The 20,762-nt window shown below is 38.9% G+C and overlaps 1 protein-coding gene across 5 annotated transcripts; it reads left to right on the top strand.

Annotated features, from left to right (window-relative positions):
• The first annotated feature begins 511 nt into the window (after positions 1–511).
• On the top strand, positions 512–16,182 carry SAMD8 (sterile alpha motif domain containing 8). Of its 5 annotated transcripts, none has more exons than XM_054206035.1 (7): positions 512–651; positions 1,966–2,119; positions 7,853–8,460; positions 10,242–10,337; positions 11,067–11,184; positions 12,017–12,167; positions 13,161–16,182. In XM_054206035.1, exons 3-7 carry the CDS (start codon positions 7,880–7,882, stop codon positions 13,463–13,465), a joined length of 1,251 nt encoding a protein of 416 aa, XP_054062010.1. In that variant the 5' UTR covers positions 512–651; positions 1,966–2,119; positions 7,853–7,879; the 3' UTR covers positions 13,466–16,182. The 5 variants fall into 5 exon arrangements, with proteins under 5 accessions (XP_054062010.1, XP_054062012.1, XP_054062013.1 ...); XM_054206037.1 differs by having other exon boundaries at positions 512–656; XM_054206038.1 differs by lacking the exon at positions 1,966–2,119.
• Positions 16,183–20,762: the final 4,580 nt, after the last annotated feature.

Below are 20,762 nucleotides of genomic sequence, written 5' to 3'. Positions count from 1 at the left end.
CCTAGAAAAAACTTGACGTGGACCACCTACGGGTTTTGGGTTTCTCACACAGCTCAGAAGACTTGCGACTGCACTTCCATCTATTCCAGACTTTCATTCCCAGAAGCGGGCCCATCGAGCCATCGCCTGTTGCGCCGCCTGGATCCCGGGGGAAGGGGGGGGAGGCGATAATGAAGGGGCAGAGGGGTGAGAAGCTGCCCGCAGCCCCACGAAGCCCCAGTCAGCCGTCAGTGACTCCTCGGGGCCTTGAGGCCGTGTCGGCGAGGCCCGCGGTAACACCGGGGCGGCAGGGACAGGCGGGCAGCGGGGGCCCGGGCCCCGGGTGTTCCCTCAGCACGGAGTGGCGAGGCCCCGGCCCCGGGAGCGGCGTGTTCCCTCAGCGCGGTGCGGCGGGGCACCGCCGCACCGCGCTGACGGAACACGCCGCTCCCGGGGCCGGGGCTGCGGCCCCTCCCGGAAGCTGCCCCCGCCCCTTCCGCCGCCCGTGAAGCGCTGCCGGGCGCCACTTCCGGCCGGGTGATGGGGGGGTGGCGGTGGTGGCCGCCGCTGCCGCTGCCGGAGAGAGGGAGGGCGCGCAGGAGCTGTCGCTGCCGGCGCCCCGGCGCTGGGCGCTGCGGCACCGCCACTTAGCGCTGCTGCCGCGGCGTTGAGGTGAGGTGAGGCGAGGCGGGGGGACGCGGAGAGTGGCCCCGGCGTCGGGAGCCCGCCGGGGAGGAGCGGCCGGGTCGTTGGGGCCGGGGGCGGCGTGTGGCCGGGTCTCGGGAGGGAGAGGGCCGCTCGGCTGGCCCTCACCTTGTATCGGTGGGGTGCCGGGGCCAGCTTGTGAGGAAACCCCGCCGCCGAGAAGCTGAACATCACGCGTGTTTCTGACGGGAGTTACCCCGTCTGCCGTGGGAGTGTTTGAGGCTTCGTGCCCGGTTGTGTCGCTTTCGTGCTGAACTTCGTAAATTCTCTACTTGGGCAGTGACCAAGGAGATAAAGAAAAGCCTCTTTGGGCGGGCGGGGTGCGGAGGCGGCGGGTCCGCAGGGCGCCGAGCGGGGCGGGTGTCCGGGCGGCTGGGGCCGCGCTGTCCCGGAGCCGGGCCGGGGTAGCGGGTCTGGGGTGGGGGGAGATGGCGGGGTCCTGCAGCCCCTGTGTGTCTGCTCAGGGGACACACCGCTGGGGTTCCTCAGCCCCTGTGTGCCTGCCTGCTCAGGGACACACTGGCAGGGTTCCTCAGCCCCTGTGTGTCTGCTCAGGGGACCCACCGGCGGGGTTCCTCAGTCTGTGTCTGCCGGCGCTGGACACGGTGTCGAGGAGCTGTGGTTTGTGCCAACCTTGCAGTTCGATGTCAAAACAGTCCCTCCCACCAGCTCAAAACAGATACTCCGCCGTCTTACTGTTTTCTCTGCCAGTGGCGTAAATTTAGGGGTTTTTCTGAGGGCAAAGTGTTTAGTTTTGAGTTACAAAAGTTTTTGGGCATGTAGGATTTGATAATTGACAAGGCAGCATGGAAAAGTGCTGTTCCGGGCTTGCACACATGCTGTTTGCATTTCAGGATGAACTGGAGGAGTTTGCCTGCGCGGGACAGGTTTTGTGCGAATTTAAGGCCCGCGCGTGTTTAGAAAGTTGGAAGTCTGCAGGAACTGTTATCTGCTTGGTCTCTCAGATGTATATGGCTAATGCTTTAGGTGGCCTGTCAGACTACTCACATAATGATTGCTGATTGCTATTTTTTAAAAACGATGCTCCAAAAGGGTAGGTTTTTTTCAGCTCTGTAATTTAATGGAAGAAGAGGCAAATGAGAGGCAATTTCAATGTTCGCATATTTATTGGTTTGTGACTGGACTTGAAGTGGTCTCATGGTTTTGTCTTCGATGCTTCAGTTTGCAAAATTCACTTTATAAAAACCCAATGCTCGTTCTGTGTTATAAGATGACTTGATGGAAGATCCCACTTGCGCTAAGTGTGCTCCATCTCCACAGAGCTCCCTCCGGCAGCTGGACACGATGTCCATGCCACCTCCACGGAGCAGCTGATCATGCTGTGTTCCAGAGTGGCAAGAACTCAGCAAGACATTTCCTGGCATTTAAATGCCCCTCATCTCTGGTAGGGTGTGCCTCTTGCTGGATATCAGAGGTAAGGAAATTCCTGTGGTCTTGTTCTTGCTTTTGCTTTCTGTGATATAGGAGAAAGGTGGAATTAACTTGCAGGATTCAGGCAAAGTGATTTTTATACCCAGCAGAAGGCAATTCTTTGGGAAATTTCATAAATTTTTGTTGCGAAAGTGCTACTTAGATGTGAAGGAAACATTCTGTAGATTTGCAAAGAGCAAGGATTTTAAATTATCTTGTTCACTATTCTGTGTGATCTTTTTGCTGGCTGGTTGGGGTTTTTTGGTAGCGTACAATTAAAAACACAGCTTGGCCTAGGAGTTGCAATCTTTCTGGCTCTATACTGTCACTTTTCTTTGTACAGAGCTCAGTTTTGCAGTCTGCTAAGCTGGTTGAGATCCATAAACTGTATTACATTATAAATGTTTATTTGATAATCACATAACTTTTAGAATTTTTGTATTTTGTATCTGTTTTAAGGCATCTAAAATGACGAAGGCTCCTAGATTGTCACTAGACCAGAAAGATCACGTTGTAAATGATTGTGGAGAGTAAGAACAAACACAGTTTCACCGTATTGTTCTGGTGTTCATTTGGATGGAGAGTTTGTTCATGTCTTCTGCTATTTCCATCCTAAGATGAGGATGTGGGAAGAAAAGAAAGAAATAAAAGGGGAAAAGCAAGCCTGAATTGTTTTACTGCTAAGTTGTGTAAGGATAAAGAGCAGCAAACGTTCTGTTACAACACGGATATGCTATTTCTTCAAGTTGGAGGAAAAAATACTTGACGCTTAGCATGTGAAACGTTCAAGATCTTGTACAAACATTAATGAAATACCATGAATGACATCCTAAAATAAGTGGTGGAGTACTTGATCAGTTATTTGAGAGTCACTTGTGTGTTCCTTGAGTTATGGTGGTAGTACAAATGTTTTGTTAGTAGATTAGGAGTTGAGCCCTCTTAGTGTTCACTTGAGTATAGTACAACCCATTTGGTTTAATGAGGTGTTAAAGTCAGCGAGCAGTATGTATTCTGTTCATCTTGCTGCAATATGTAACTGCACTTAGTGGTTCTTAAGACAAATATGTTTAGCTTTCAGGACTTTCTGTAGTAGCTGCTGTCAGTTTTGCATGGAGGCGTTCCGACAGAAAGACTGTTCTGAGCATATGGAGCTAATCTTTGATTTTATAATATCTGTTCTATATTTTCCACAGTGCAGCACTTCAATAAATAATTCTTGAGAAGCACATCTTCTGTGATGGTTTAAAGCCTAAGACATACAATAAACTAAACAAGTTTTACAGGAATATTTCTGCATTTGAAATTATTTTATGCTTGCTTCAGGAAAATACTTATCCAATTTTTCAGTCTCACTTTGGGCATTGTGCTGCATTTGATCAGTTTTATATATAGCATGGTAGCTCTTGTATTAAAAAACCCTTGAAAAATCATGTATTGTCTTTGCAAGTGTTCTTTTCCTCCTTTTGTTTACAAGATACCTTACTATACATGGTGGCATTTAGAAGGTAAGGATTAAGTCACTGTATGCTATATGGCGATGAAGCCTGTGGTGCTGTTTGCTTTAAGTAAGCACTGAAGAATTCAGAGTTTTCAGGAAGAGCAAGTGACAAGCTTCTGATGCAAGTCAGCAGAGTATCCGGGACTTTTGATGCATAACGAGGCAGTGCTGTATGTTCTTTTTCCAGCACAGCATGACTAAGTTGGTATGTGACAGTAGCCTTATTATTGCAGGCTGGCTCAGGGCACGTTTTTGTGTGTGGCTTTTGTGTGGGGGCGAACTAAGGCTTCAAACCTGAGTCTTGTCCACATTGTGAACTAGCAACCTTTGTGCAGGAAAACTTTTCCTCGGAGGTGTGAGATGTCATGATCCGGGGCCAGCGGCGCCAGCGAAGAAGGGGCTAAGTTGGAATTGCCTATATTGAAACTTCAGCTTTAAACCTTCCGCAAATAAATGTAGGTTAAATCACTTGAGATCTGATAGTTTTTCGGTGTCCTTTCTAAAATTCCTCTCAAGGATGGTGAGAATTGAACCTAGCGGGGAAAAAAAAAATAATCAAGAGGCATGTCAGCAAGGAGAGCCATAGGCTCTCCCAGGCACATGAGGGCAGGTGGTGAAGCAGTAATGGTGCTGGTAGTTTTGCATGTGCGTCTGGAATAAACAAATCCAGCCGGCGTTCTGCTAACTGCTGTGGATGTAACTAGCATATTATTTAACCCTTCAGCTATAATTCTGGTGTAATTGAGTTTTGTTTCTGTAACAGGATCGTTAGTGTGATATTCATGCTACTTTTCCTTGGCTAGAGTACTGATAATAATATTCAACTTTCCACATTTTTACCTCAATATACTGACTCAAATTCTGCATGCTAGGGAAGTTAGGGACTTAATGGTTGACTAGCAGTAATTCAGTAGAGGAAAACATGAGGGAATTGTGGATAATAATTTTGAGAGAGATTAATTTTCCATATTTAAATATACCTCTATGAAAAATATTGTGTGAAGGGTAAAATCAGCCTCTCAGAGGCATCTAATTTTTTAAAATGCCCTAACCAAATTGTAGAAATGTTCATGGCTCATAAAGTAACATTTTTCTTTTGAAAAAATAAATGCTTATACACATGTGCATAGACTTCATATTCAGTTGTGTTCGTGCTGTTAATTGAAAGGCTGGGGAAGGAAAAAGGGAAACAGGACACATGATACATATTGCTGATGAGCTGACTAAATATAAAGTCACAGTAGCAGGAAAGTAATCAGCTAGGCAGCTACAGACATTGCTGATGTCAGGCGAAAAGTATATTTTGCTCTCTGACGTTTAAGTCTGTGCTTGCTCTGTGTTTCTCATGTGTGTTATTCACCATTAAGTAATGTTATCCATTATTTGCTTTCAGCAGTAAAATCAGTAATGTAGAAGGTAAAGTAGTTACCAGTGCTGTTTTCTTTCAGAAGACAAATACAGTTATCTAGGTGACTTGGTCTCTTCTGCTACTCTTGCCAGTCTTGCCTTGCAGACTGGTAGTGTTGGAAATGTTATGTAGCATTCTTAAGCTTCAGAAATGAACAGGAGCAGTCGGGCCCAGAGATCTATATTGTATTCCAGGTACTAAGATTATTAGGGAAAGTGCTTTTTACCCTTTAAACTATGAAAGTGACACTAAATTAGTAGTCTGAAGGCAGTTTCTGAGCTTAAAGAAATTGCCTTGTCATAAAAACTGAATTTAACTGTTGGTGTTGAGATTAAATTAGCTGCCAGCTGTATGGAATGGTTCATGTTTTGTGTAAGTGCTTGTTTCTTTTGTTAATTTCTTTGTCTTTCCAGTATTTTAAATGTCTTTGTGTTTGACAGCATTTAAAAACAGGAGCGGGTCCTATCAGGTGCATCTTAAGGTTAATGTAGACTTTCTCCCAGGTCCAGCCCATTCAGTAATGACCTTTGATGGGTATGCTTACTCAGTGTTGTAAGGTCACTTTTATTGCATGTAATGTAAGGGTTGGTTTTTATTCCTGCAGTGCCAGATGAAGAGACGCTAGGCTGGTGTTAGGCTACTTGACTTGTGACAAATGAACAGAATTCTCGGAGGTTAGGGAGAATTTCCTGCCTTTGCCCTCAGAAGCTGCTTTGGTTAGAAGACAAATCAGTAAGTTAAGTGTATTTTTGGTGAGTCTAAATTCATTGCTTTTAGAAAAAATTGCGATGATTAGTGTTACAAAACCCACTGTGATTAACAAAATTTGTCTTTATTTCATCTGTATTTCTGAGTAAGGAAAGCTGGATGACCAGAGAAGCAGCTCAAGTTAGTTTTGGTTTTTTTTTTTTTTTACTGGAGTAAGATAAAAAAGATGTAGTACAAAAAAGGTCAAATACACAAATGTCATAATTTCTTTTGTTACTAGTTGTGTAAGCAATGTAGTTGTCACAGTTGCTTTGAGCAAGATTTTAAAAAATAGTAAGATAACACAGAAATGAGCAAATACCCTTTTATACGGAGAAGGAAGAGTGTAGTAAATGCAGAGATTCTAGTACTGGTTTATGGATGTTTTGGCAACTACTTAAATCAAGGTAGTAAAACTTATATACATATTGACTGTATATGGAGTTTTGAGAAATTAAAACTATGCATTAAGTACATGTTTATATACAATCAACTCCAGAGACAATATCTTCAGAAGTACCACTCCCTTAATTCTTTTAGAAGGGCAACTTTGATTTGTGCACTCACTTTCTTCTAAACTATTTCTTTGCACTGCTGGGAAATCTCACGGGACATATTGAATCTTGTCTGATATAGAAGAAAATAATGTGTGGTCCTTTTAGGTGTAAGTTGGAAGAAAAAGTTGCAGCCAATAATTATGATAAGAGCTACTTCTAACAATAGGTACAGTACCTTTTTAAGAAGAGAAGTGAGAAGGAAAGAGCTTCTGTTTGTGGAAGAGCTGTGCCTCTGAAAGCAATATAAAACTTTGTGTTGAATATTCATGAGGGATTTGAGTACCTGTTTACTGTATACAGAAGGTAAATAATAGATTAAATAGACTGTTTCCTTGCTTTCACTCTGAAAACCTTGAATGATGTATGTGACACTAGTGTATTGTACTATCTTGTATTTTCTGAGATTTGGTTGGCATGATTGAAGTGTTCTAGTTAATTAGACTGGTTTTTTGAGCACAAAAGAGCTGTGAAATTGTAGCTGTTTCTTAGATGGTAGCTGTACATAAACCACCAAATATAAATTATGCACAAATCCATTCTGTACTGCTGTGGGTCTTAAATATTGGATAAGCTTTTTATTACTTTCACATCACTGGTAGCCTCTCAAAGTTTTTTCATGTATGCCACGTACCATTATTTTTTTTCTGGTTGTTGTTCTGGTGACTTTTCACCCCCATGTGACTATAAATGTTGTGGAGATGTCTTACCTTCCTGTCCTTCTGGGGTCAAGAAAACTATAACAGAAGTCTGTATGAAGAGAATATATCTTTTTGGTTTCTGGTGTGTTCGTTGTTATCTATTACCATTTCACTTTTAAAGATGCTTTGGAGTTAAAGTTAATGCTTAATTTCTAGTAATGTTATTTTGAAAGATGAATATTTTAAAGGATTCACAATGTAATAAACATCCATCTTAATAACCGAAATCAAACAAAGATAGAAATATGATGGCTGCATTATCAACATTCAACTAAGATGCCTCAGGTCAATATTATTGTAGATACCTAGTCTTAGGTTTACTTGGGAGGGGTAGGGAGGAAATGTCATGCCACCAAAGCTTCAGTATATATTTTAAAACAGTGGAATGTTTTGGACCTGTAATGTATTATTTTCGCTTTAATTCAGTTTTACATGGTTGCTGGCTATACTTTGTTGCTTAGTTTATGAACTGCAAACAGTGGAAAAGACTAATGATTAAGCTGGTATTTAAACAGAGTAATCTTTCATTTTCATTGCCTAGTGTAATTAACAAATTCTGATTTATTTATTTTTTTAACAAAAGACTTAAGAGTAGAATGGGTGCATCTAGGAAATATTCTGCTGCTTGGTGGCTTTAAATTTCTATTTAGGAACAACTGAGATGATCTTAATTTAGTTTTGCTTGAGTAAAAATTTAGTGTCTGGTTTTTATCTGGCTCTTACATGAAAAGCCTTTGGCTAATTAAGGATCTAAAATTGCACAAAATACATTGACATCTCAATCTTTGATAAACATTCAGGTCTTGTTTCTTTCTCCAATACTTAACAGGTCAATTTTATTGGCGGATAGTGAAGGATGATGGCAGGCAATAACCAGCTTTGCATTCGACGTTGGACTACCAAAAACGTGGCAAGGTGGCTGAAGGAAGAAGGCTTCTGTGAATATGTGGATGTTTTGTGCAATAGACACAGGCTAGATGGAATTACACTGCTGACACTCACTGAATATGATTTACGATCCCCTCCTTTGGAAATCAAAGTCCTGGGGGACATCAAAAGGCTAATGTTGTCCATACGCAAACTGCAGAAGCAACACATTGATGTCCTGGAAGAGCTGGGTTACAACAGCGATAGTCATGTTGGCACAGTGTGCCCAAGTGTTGGTTCACTACAGGGTACAGATTGGTTTTGTAATGGTGAAGTACCTCGGGACTATGATGGACCGATTACTGACTTGAATGGTGATCAGTATCAATATGCAAATGGAAAAAACAAACACTCTATGCGAAGACTGGACCCAGAGTATTGGAAGACAGTTTTAAGTTGTGTGTATGTCTTCATAGTGTTTGGCTTTACATCATTCGTTATGGTTATAGTACATGAGCGAGTACCTGACATGCAAACATATCCACCTCTACCGGACATATTTCTAGATAGGTAAGAAATTTTGTTTTAAAACAAAACAGTAAGTTGATGGTTAAAATATAAGCTGTCTTTTCTTCATTCTCAAAGTTTCATATGCTCTTGAAGATGCCTCTGCTAAACAGTAATTATAGTGTAGTAAACCCTTCTGATAAGACTGAAGTGTGCATAAGTTAGATGCAGAGATTTAGTCGTCTTAGAGGAAAATAAATTGAGCTGCTCTTCTGCCCAGTTTATATTTAGTTCTATGTCTTTAGCTAATTACAACACAGGAGTTAATTTGTCCATCCTCTCATCCTAGTAAAAAGGGTGATGATCAGCTGGCATAGGTAAGCAACCATATGCTTTTTCTAAAATCCAGGTGCTGCTGTGGAGCTTAACATGTCGTGATACAGAGAAAATTTTGATGGAATATTTTTGGTCTGCCAGTGAGCAAGGAAGTTGAAAGGGAATAGCATTGATATGTATTTTTGCTGTTTCCCCACTGTCAATTTGTTGAAGTTGGTTTAGGGAAACTGAAGTAGACTGAATAGACCACCATCTTTTTTAACCGTGGAGTATCTGTGTACTAAAACACTGTTGTGACTTACGCAGTACCTGCTAATTTTTTAAAGGAAATATTCCACTTCAGGCAGAAGAGACACAATAGCAAAGGTGAAGTTCTAGTCACTGACTACAGATTTAATGAGGGATAAATACTCCCTTTGAGGAAGTGCACTTGCACCATAGAGAACTTATTGTCTAGAGAGTTTTAAAAGACAAGATAAACCGTTTAAGAGTTCAGTCTTTGTGGTCTCCTTATTCCTGCCAGTAATTTCCATTTTCATTAATGGTTTTCATGAAGTTAGTAGGAGTCTAATCTTTTGAGTAAGTGTGCAGAATCCCCCATGAATGTAGATATAACTCATCAAGGATGGACCATATCCAGCAGAGTGGAAGAGGGGAGAGGGAACGGGAGCTATGCCATTACTGGATTTTGTTCCCAGGGCACTACTGCGGTATTCAGTGGGCAGGAGGATGGGGAGGTCAGAAAGCAGCAGCTCACAAAACAATGCAAGGGGATTACTACAAAGCTAGCTTTTGAGCAGCACGTTGCTACCCCTTTGTATCAGGGGCAGCATGAAACTACGAGGAGCAGCCTCTCTTGAAATCTGTTGATCTGTACTTTGGTGAAACTGATGGTGGAAATTGTTACTGGTGCCATATGTGTGCAAGAAAGTCTTAACTCTTTTGACAAGCAAGACTAAAAGCTTTGCATATAGTGATTATCACTGAAATCTAACTTTGAAAACAGTATTTATTTTTCCTAACACTCTTCTGTGCAGTTCTGTTTCATTACAAGTAGGATTTTAGCCTTTGCAGCATTTCATTAATTGTGTTGACGCGGCATTCTTATAAGCATAAGCAGCATAATTGACATGATGCAAGTTTGTGTCAGAATGAAAAAGGTTGTTGGGAAACACTGGTAGAGGAACACATCCTGTTAGTAAATCACACGTGTAAATTAAGAGAGCATACTAGAGATTTTCTTTGACTTAGTGAATTGTGTGTAAATGTCTTCTGAAAGTATGTGATTAGAAAGGAGATAATGTAATTAAAAATTAATTCAAATTCTCTTTCATTCAGTCTAACAAAACAATTTTTGGTTGTAGTTCAAGCATGATTAATGCCAGTTAGTTTTGTAGTTAGAACTTTATATGCCTTTATTCTCAATACTGAGACTGGAAAGAAAAATTAAGCCTTTGTATTGTAAGTTAACTTTCTTGTGTCATCCTTTTTTTTTTTTTTTTTTTTAGTGTTCCTAGGATACCATGGGCTTTTGCTATGACTGAAGTATGTGGCGTAATTCTTTGCTACATTTGGCTGTTGGTTCTTCTGCTTCACAAACACAGGTACAGTACATAAAATTCAAATCAACTAGTACTTTTGATTCAACAAAAGGTCTGTAACAAGAATTTGTGATGATTGTTTAAGACTTTCCATTCAATAAGAATCTTGTAAGCTTCTAGTATGTCCCTGCTAAAACGGATTAGGGAGGAATTAACCAAGAATGGTGACTTGTGAATCTTACAAAGGAGTTATCTGAATTTACTGTTTCAGCAGATTTATATGTAATTTACTTCAGAACATACGTATTTCAGAGATTTGTCAGTATATACTCTCATACTGTAAAAGTTTTGCATATAAGACAGTTCTACAAGGATGAAATCCCATGGGATGACTGAGCCAGCCTAGCAGCTTGCTGTCACTGAAAGGTAGAAAACCCTTTTGTGTGCGTGCGTATTTTGAGTTAATTTTTTACCAGTTTGTTGATTTTTATCAGTTTGACAACAGAAGTTATGTGTGCCAAAGTTAGTACAAGTGTAGCTGCAGAGGAGTGGAGCCGTACCTTTTGGTGACAGTAAGCTTGCTACAGTCTCTTGCCCTGTCACATGGAACCATACCTTCACGGTACTACTTTAAAAAAAATAATATATATGTATATATATGCATGCAGCAATGATGAAGGGACTTCATGGGATTAAGTTCGGGAGCGGGAAAATGTTTTTATCATAACTTTCCTGATTTAAAAATACAATATATTAGGAGTATTGCAATCAGTTCCTATGTACTTCTCCCAGATCTATACTTCTGCGAAGACTGTGCAGCCTCATGGGGACAGTATTCTTACTACGCTGCATTACAATGTTTGTTACCTCACTCTCTGTGCCAGGCCAACACTTGCAGTGTACTGGAAAGGTAAAAACTTAAAATGCTTTAAATTATTTTTTTCTGTTTCCTTTTTTAAATTATTCTTTTATTTTATTTAAGATATGATTAAGATTGTTGTGACCATAATGTTATATGTGTGTTTGTAAGAACAGTGTTGTTTCTCTCCTATTACCCTCCACGCCCCTTCATTAATTGCCATTATGCAGACGAGCATCCTTAGAGGTCTTAGAAGCACTTCACACTTTGGAGAGGAGATAATTACTTGGGGAAGGATATACAGAATATTTCACAATGTAAACTGGAGAGAATACATCAGAGAAGAGTATGCCTAAGATACTGACTTAATCAAGAAAGGCGGAAAGTGGAGTAATTGCTTCTTTGTCTTATTGGATGCATGGTTTTGAAGAAAAGAAAAAAAAAAAACCAACCCCGAAACACTTATTATTTCACCCTTTCTGATAAGAGATGTTCCATAGAACATGTGATTTTGTGGTTTTATCCTAACTTTTAGTTAGAAGAGGTTGAGCTGAATATATTGGCAGCTTGACAATGACACATTGGGAGGTTGAATACATTCAAAAAAAGGTGGTAGACTCTGTATGTAAATCACTTGCAATAAAATACTTGCTCTAAATTCCAGTATTCATTAGAGGTATGATGAATACAATTAGTAATTGTAGTTACTAATGTGATTCACTGACACAATAAAACCCAAAGATGTACTAACCTGCATTTTAATGAAAGACCCAACATGATAAATGGTATTAAACATACATACTGCTATACAGCTAACTTTAAGAACATACTGTTTGGGCAGTGGGGTTGGAACTTACTAAAGGTTCATGTTGCTGTCCTGTAGTTGTATGGCAATGTTTGGGCAAAACTCCAGCGGGCATTTGCAATATGGAGTGGCTTTGGAATGACTCTGACTGGAGTACATACGTGTGGAGATTATATGTTCAGCGGCCACACTGTCGTCCTGACCATGCTCAACTTCTTTGTCACAGAATGTAAGTACAGAGTGTCAATACTTAAATGTCCTTAAGTGTTAAGAATATGTACTGCTTGCTGTCAGCCAAGGGTGCGAGAGTGTAAATACTTAAATGTCCTTAAGTATCAAGAACCTCTGCTGCTTGACCTCCTCAAAAAATTCAGAGTGTAACATTAAAGCAAACAAAAATTCAGATTTCTGTGCTCTTTCTCGGGTTTGCGACAGTTCACTTGCAGACAGGAAAGGAAAGGCACCAACTTAGATTAACGGAAGGATGAACAAGGCACATTGGAAAGAACGTGAGCCAAGAAAATTAGAAAGGCTTCTAGCTTGCTGCTGGGAGAATATTAGGGAAGATATTTATGGTTGTCTGTTCCTGTATACTTCCCTAGCTATCTGCCACTGACCCCTGTCAGGCAAAATACCAGGCTAGGTGGCTGTACGTGTAGTATCATCCATAAAGCCAAAATACCGAACCTCATAATGAGTGAGAGGATACAAAACAATAGTGCTTCTCTGTAAATATACTCATAATGAATGAGAGTATATGAAACAATAGTGCTTCTCTGTAAATTAAAGTGCGATTTGATACATTATGTAGTAAGCTAATTAGAGTTCACCTATGATGGAATAATTGCAGTAACAGAATAATTTATGTTTTATGACATATTTCCCCTTATTACGTGGAAAAGGCATGCTTTTCATTAAAAGATGTTGGTTGAACAAAGAATTCTGCTTTGCACAGTCATAAACCATTTTAGGATGCTCTGTTAATTCAGAAACATGTAATAGCTGTATTTGTAAATGAAATCATGAAGTGATAGGCATCTGTAACTTATGTGGTTGTTTTAATTGGATTTATTGGACCTGTAGATACAAACAAAAATTCCAAGTGAAGACAGTAACTTCATCATATTCTTGTATGAACAAATTTGTGTAAAAACTCGCAATGCCTAGGCCTGACCCAGATTTTTGAGACATTCAAGGCTTGTCACTTTCTGTCTTCTCCTAGATACACCAAGGAGCTGGAACTTCTTGCATACCTTATCCTGGGTCCTGAATCTCTTTGGAATCTTCTTCATTTTGGCTGCACATGAACATTATTCTATAGATGTCTTCATTGCCTTTTACATCACTACAAGACTCTTTCTGTATTACCATACCTTGGCTAATACTAGAGCATATCAACAGAGCAGGAGAGCAAGGATCTGGTTTCCAATGTTTTCTTTTTTTGAATGTAATGTTAATGGTACTGTTCCCAATGAGTATTGCTGGCCCTTTTCAAAGCCTACTATACTGAAAAGATTGATTGGCTGAAGAGTGTGTGGGTCAATTCAGATTTTTATGAAGTGTTGTGACTGAGATCCTACAAGGCTAGTTGAGGGGGAGGAATGTAAGTGACATTTTTTCACTCCGTGATCTCCTCCTCCTTGTCTTGTTCCTTAGATTCTTAGCCATAAAATGGGGTTCCCGTACTTCACAGGGATGTGTTTTGTTTTCTTGTTGCTTTAATAGAAAACAATGCAGGGACCGGTAAAGGCTATGAGTGAACCGTGAATATGAACCAGAATACTGCTACCCTTAGTAAGGTTCTGCGTGAATGTTTAAGTAACTGTAACCTCAAATACGTGCTTGTACTAAATATAGGATACCCTTTACAGGTCCAAATAATCTCCGTTACCTGACATGCCAGCCTTTACATATACTGACTGAAAAATTTAGAACTTTATGAAGATTTTATTTTAAAGTGGTCATAAATACGATTTTTTTCAAACAAACTCTGTGTATGCTTAAAGATTGAGCAGTACTGTGTCATAATGAGGAAAGCAGTATAGTTCCTTGCTAAAAGAGTCTCTTAACTGTTAAATAACAAGTCTTAAAGTATAATTGACAGTATAAATGGTCTGCGTACAGGTTGCCAAAAATGAAGGTCTGCCTTGTGGCTGTGCAGTGATGATGTTTTTTTAATGAGAGCTTATTTAGTCTAGTCTATCAGTTGTCTATATGGTTGTTCTAGCACTTGAAAGTTTTCCCTTTTGTGTTTAAATAAATGAGTTAAAGTAAATGCTACATCCAATGACAGTAAAGTTAATTTAGCTTTAGTGAGTTTAAAGCCACAAAATAACTTCTTGGTGTGGTTTTAATTGCTTTATACCCAAACCTGTGCATGCTTTTTAGGAGCAGCTCTTTAACATTGGAAAAACAGAACAGTTATCTTCGTATATCTTACTGTCCCATAAATGGACGTGGAAAATGCATGTAGTAACTCTTTCAGGAAAAGTAATACTAGTGAGTATTGGAAATAGTGCTCATATTGATGTATGTTTTAGCACTCTGGTGTCAACAGTATGGTGAATATCTCTGGATATATATATACACAGTATATTTGTTTATATATAAAAACACACACAGTATATGTTCTAACAAATATGAAAAGAGACTAGTTCTTAAATTAAGTTGCTCATTTACTACACTGAAGAAGTACCATTAGCAGTTGAGTTTTGGTTGTTTAAAAAAATGAAAAAAGAATTACAACAAAAACACTCCCAAAACCCCCAAACCAACACTCTGAGTCCATAATGCGTAAGCAAGGGTCACACTGTTGGTGATCTCTTGTGCAGTGGTTTGTAAGGGGACAGTTCTAACATTGGCTGTAGAGACTTGAAATTAGATTTATGCGAGGTGAAAACTAATAAGTAAAAGGTGAAAATCGTAAAAATGGTATAGACCTTTTAATTTGGTTACTGCAATTTCAGAGTAGGTGGTATATGCAAAAGGTAGTGGAAGTCAGCCTTGGAAAGTTACTTGAAGCATTTCCAGCTTGGTACAAGCTGACTTAATAGCCACGATGTACTGACATTTACATGGAAAAGAATCCCTTTGTAATTTTGCAAGACAGTTTTGTGTTTGGAGGTTTGTAACCTACTGTGGGCTACTCCTTGCTGTACTGTGTTCCTTTTATAAACCTGGATTGTACTAACTTGACTATCTTCTGCTCCTCGTAGGATATTACTTTTGTAACTTAATTTAGCTCCTGTTCCACAGAGGAATTGTGCATCTTAGACTATCTCTGACAACTGTATAGAGCACACATACGTTGTACTATTCTGCAGACTTTTATATTTGTAACATTCCAATTTTTAAGCAAAATTGCAAGTTCAGTCTGCCATAGCCTAATGGCTCTTCCCAGCCAAATTGGGGGAGTATGCTTACACTTAAGGAAAAAAGGACAAAATTTTCTGGAAAATTTAAAGATTTCTCATTTGTTCTTACCTTTCTGATTTCAGAAAGGCAATTTGAACATTCCTCTTGAGGCTTTATAATCAAAAGAGCTCTATTTGTTGATTTATATTTGCCTTTGCAATGCACACACAGCTATGAACTCTAGGAAGGCATCTGTTCTCAGGATGTGCAGGATTGTATTCTGAGTTATAACATGTGGAGAGGTATGTGATTAAACTTGCAAAGCTGTTGGTTCTGAAAAGGACCACGTCAGTGCTAAGTGGCATAGCTGTATCTAACCTAAAAAATTATTTTGCAACTTAGACATGCAGGAGAATTTTCAAGTACAGCCCAGTGTAATAATGTTTACATAAAGCAAAGCTATCATTTCAATACTTTTTTTATTTAAATTAAGTTCATGTACTTTGAAACATAAGGCTTCTCTCTTTGTTCTAATTTAATTTTTCAAATTCTGTTAAGTAAATCCATGTTTTAAATCAGCATTGCCTATCAGTGTTATTTAAAGGAAACTTGTTCTTTTGTGCTGTTCCTCTTGATACTAAATATCTGAGTCTGAGATAAATAATGTACAGAGGCTGATTTTTGTGAGCATTGAAGTGGGTTAGAAAATTGTTAGGATAATTGTCCTCTGCTATTTTGGAAGTTAATTTTGTCTTTCTATAAACGTGCAAGAGGAAGGCTTGAAATGATAGAAGACAAAAAAATCTGATTTGATGTGCAAAAAAGCACAAGTCATTCTGTAAAGTTGGTAATGTAAAGTTTATTGTTAAATAGATGGAAACAAGTTGCAAGTAACTGGCTGGCTTAAAATTATGTACCTCCTTTTTAAAAAGACAGTGTTTCAAAGGCATTTTGCAGCATCTCTGCTGCTAACAAGCCTTTTTAATTAAAGGCAGCAGAGCATCGTTGGGCTTTGGATTTAATGCTAAGTATGTTCAGGGTTGTCGTCCTCCCTTACGTTCACGCACCAGTCTTTTTGCTGTCCTTTAACTTGCTGTGTCTGTTTTGTGCAAAGTCATCTTCTGCGGTCTGTGGGAGTGCACACAATCTGAATTCAGAGAAGTGAATGAATTGTTGTATTATGTCAGCAAGCGTCTAACAAGATTAGTGCACAGAGTGCACAAGCTAATCAAGTAGAAAAGTCTTAACAAAATAACTCTGCGTATACAAAAGAAGGGGAGGGTCACATTTTTTTGGTAGCTTAAAAAATCTAGTAATATTTGAGACCTGACAATAGTCTTCAGCTCTTCCTTATTATCAGTTTGTGGATATGAATGCACATATCTGAAAGCAATAGACACGGGTAATCTCCCCTCCTCCCCCCCCCCCCCCTTTTTTGTTTCCTTTGTACATTATGACAGCTTCCTAGAATAGCTTTCCTAGACTTTTTGCCTTTAGTTTTTCCTTTTCCTTCCTGGAAGATCCCTTAAACTAATGTGGTTTTTTTGACGTTATACCTGCATACAGAAATTAGACTTTCATAGATGTGTGTTTTAGCAAATTCTGATCTCACCGACAAAAGCTTATGGAAGGATTTTTAAGCAAGGTTCCTCCAACTGTTCTTGAATAATGATATAGAAAACTTCCATATATGTTAATTATCTTCGTGTCCTCTGGCAAACAAGGTAACACACAAACTGTTGGTGCAGAAATGTAGATAGGCCTAAAGTATTTAAATGTCCAAGATCAGCAAGAATTGGATCCTGTAAGTATTCTGCTTGTGGTGAAACAAATGATATGCTTAACTTTAGCAAATCACTAAATACTCTGACTTCAGTGAGGGTTCCTGTTTTAGTTTGAGTGTTTTCTTGGATAAGGCCAAGCGCATGCTGTGTGATATGCTGCTACCATAATGGGAATAGGTAATCCTATTTTCCCTGATTTTCCCTGATTCCCCCCACGTCTACTATAGAAGAAAACATTCCAGTAGAATTTCAAAGAAATTAATACTTAACTGGATTCTGAGAGCAAAAAAATACATCAAAATAAAACCTTGATAGTTGGCTGCTATAAGAAGCAAGAATCAGTTAAATGATTTGAAAAAAACAAAGTTATTTTTTGGTGCAAGCAGGTTAAATAAGGTTATTTGGAAGTATTGAAACCCTTCAATGAGGACAAAAGCATAGGTTCCTATAATCTTCTTTTCTGTATGCCTGTGTCGCATGTAGTGCCAAAAAGAGTATTGAAGGGAAGGGGAAGTGTTGAAGTCAGACATCAGTACAAGTCTTTTGCAATCTCCTTGGGGGTTTTTTTAAGCAGTGCTTGCATACTTTAGAGCTACACTTACTCAGTACTGTTCAGCTAGTTTTTTGATGTGCAGGAGTCCACGAGGTTTTCAAGCACCAAAACTATTGTGGAGCTGAGTCTTAATCATTAAAATACGCATTTGAAGAAATAGCAGATGTCTTAGGGAAAAAAAAAAAGGTAGTAGATATTGTGGACCTGGAGTATAACAAAAGAAAAGTAACCTGTAACAACTTTGATAGTTTTTCATCCTGTCCATGTTGTTTCTACTGAAGAGTCGTGGAGAATTTGAGTAATCTACAGACAATATTGCTTTTTCTGGGTTTTTTGAACAATCTACGATACTTTTATAAAAACTCGACCTGTAACTACAAAAGCTATCATAGTCTTGTCAAGATGGACGTGTATTTGGCAGACATCCTAGCAGTGAGCCAGCTTACCCTCTGGATTATTTTGCGCATGTAGACTTCAGTCCAGGGTTAATTGGTAGGGCCACTGATGATTCATACAGATCACTATTTCTGATGTATCTTTGACATTGTTACTATTCTAATTGAAACAGTATTTCTGGGGGGGAAAAAAAAAAAAGTCCTTTAGCGTGAACCTGCGGATGTTGTCTTCATTACATGAAGAAAACCACCCTCTCACAGCCCTTCAAACACTATAGTATTGTGAACACTGAATTTCCTATATCGCAGTTTCCTGCATACCTGCCACTTGTAAAGAAATTTACAGTGAGTATTATGTACGTAATTCAGTGACGTGCAGATTTTTAAAGCCAGTTTGTAATGGGTGTGTAATTACTTAAGATGATAAATGTGGAGCACGATAACCTGACCTGTTGTTAGCCCAGTGACTGCATAGCTAGAAAGACTAACTGTTACTTAGTTTTGCTCTTTTGATTCAGTTTTGTCAAATAAGAGAAATTTGTCAAATGTGAGAAACCACAAACTGCATTGTACATGGTACTTAACATAATAGGGATGTAGAAACATGACTTTTCACACTGAACAGTTACTTCAATTTTGTTCCAACAGAGAAAATAGTATTACCTAATGGTTAGAAGGTATGCCAGTGAAGTTTAAAGTGAGTACTGTAAATAAGTAAATATTGTTTTGATTCTAAACTCAGATTGAATTAATATATTGTTTTATATCTTTGTTGTATTAAAACATATTTAAAAGTACTAAAATAAAATATTTGAAAGACGACAAATGCTTGATTTACTTTGTATGTAAAATGATGGCTCATTATCTCTGTTAGCATTGTGACCTCAAACATCCTCTGATTAGTACGAGCCAGGTAAACTTAATGTACTGAACTGTTAGAAAGTTTTTCATTTAACTCTCTAAATTATAGAATCTTGATCAATCTAATTTAGAGGAAGAATCCTGAATACGAAGCCTTTCCTCAGCGTGATTTTTTTTTTTTTTTAAATTGGTTGCTGAAGAACAGATTCAAAAAGGAAAATGGATGTGGCAATACACCTTTCTCAAAAAAAAAAAAAAAAAAAATTACAAGGAAGAAGGGGAAGCAAAAGCAAAGAGATTCAGTGTACCAGTTGCAGAGTACTTACTGTGGCCTTTGGTCTAATATTCCGGGAAGCAGTAAGTTGTGTTCTAAGCAACTCAACACAAGTATGTGCTTTGTATGTTTGTACACACAGATTGGGAAAACTTCCAGGGAAAATAACTGCTTGCTTCCCAGAATATGTTACAATACTGCTTAGAGATGTGAACTTTGAATAAAAAAAAAAAATCTTTCTCTTCCACAATAACTTGCTCTTCTCCATGTTATTCCTACAGCCAGAGCTAGAAAGGGAAATAGTTGCTGCTGTCTTTCATGAGAAGTATAACAGAATCTATGCAGATGGGCTTTAGTTTGGTGTTAAAATGCAGATGAAGCAGCCCTCACTAGCCAACGCTCTTATTTGATAGACTTTGAGGAGAATCAACTTCAGATTGTCCTTGGACCATTTTGGTTTTATTTATTGATTGTTTTTTATTTATTGATTTATTTTCAAAACTCTCATAAGGAAATGAGGTACAGAACAGAAACTACTCTCCTGATTAAAATACCTTTAGTATCAGCAAACTGTGTAATTATATCATTGCATGCTCTCTCTTTCTTCAGTGCAGTTGCTGACTGCAAGGAAGTAGTTTATTCTTACCTATTAAATGTGCAGGTGCCAGTCTCATTTAGTATTCATAATTCAAAATATATATTAGATTGCTAATCTTGGCCTTTCACAGACCTGTTAAAGTAGTTCACAAAGGCTGGGCATATTTTCACAACTAACTTCAGACTAACTGAAACTGATTTCTTAAAGCATAGGTCTGAGAATAAGATTGGTGTTAATGAGCTCTTCCTCCAGTATGGAAATCAGTAATGCTGACTAAGTATAGTTGGCACATACTACATGAATCTGTTATAAATATGTGCATGTACGTCAGACTATTTCTGGAAAAAGAACTGTTCTGGGTGATGTAGTAATTAAAGGTTACAGCTACAGTCTTAGGTCTGCTATCTGTGACTGGTTTGCTTTTTATTTTGGCACTGACTTAAGACACATTCTGGTGAAATTACTGGTTCTCTCTGGATTGCTAAACAGCTGCTAAATACTGAAATACAAATACTCTTGCTGTCGAAACCGTACTGAAGTTTGATACTAGGATAGGTACCCACTGGACTGTTCATGGTAGTCATTTGACTTGTGCAAAGTATTGACAGCCAATTCGGTAACAGGTGGGTTTTTTTTTTTTCCAATGGTGTCCTTGGTTTCTCAAAAGGATCTTTTCAAGCTCTAATTTCTAGCATAGCACAGCAAGAAATATCAACTTGAAAGGAGATAGGGAATGCTTATTTTCAAAGAGGCATCATTCATTTTAAATGTGAAAAGCAATTATTTTTTTTCCCTTCACTCTGCTAGATGAATTGCTCAAAACTGAATCAGTGTCGCTTGATCACTGGTAGATTCTCAAATACTATAATTGGAGGCAATAGCCCTAAAAAGAAAGGGGCAGAGAGACAGCATCAGGCAAAAAGTTTGCTATTCCTACTGTTGCACTGAAGCAGGGTCTCTAGCAAATGTAGGGAAAAGCAATTAATTTCACAAATACTGTGAAGG

Source organism: Rissa tridactyla, chromosome 6, assembly GCF_028500815.1.
Source record: "Rissa tridactyla isolate bRisTri1 chromosome 6, bRisTri1.patW.cur.20221130, whole genome shotgun sequence".
Classification (NCBI taxonomy): Eukaryota; Metazoa; Chordata; class Aves; order Charadriiformes; family Laridae; genus Rissa; species Rissa tridactyla.
This window is presented reverse-complemented; position numbering and strand designations above follow the sequence as displayed.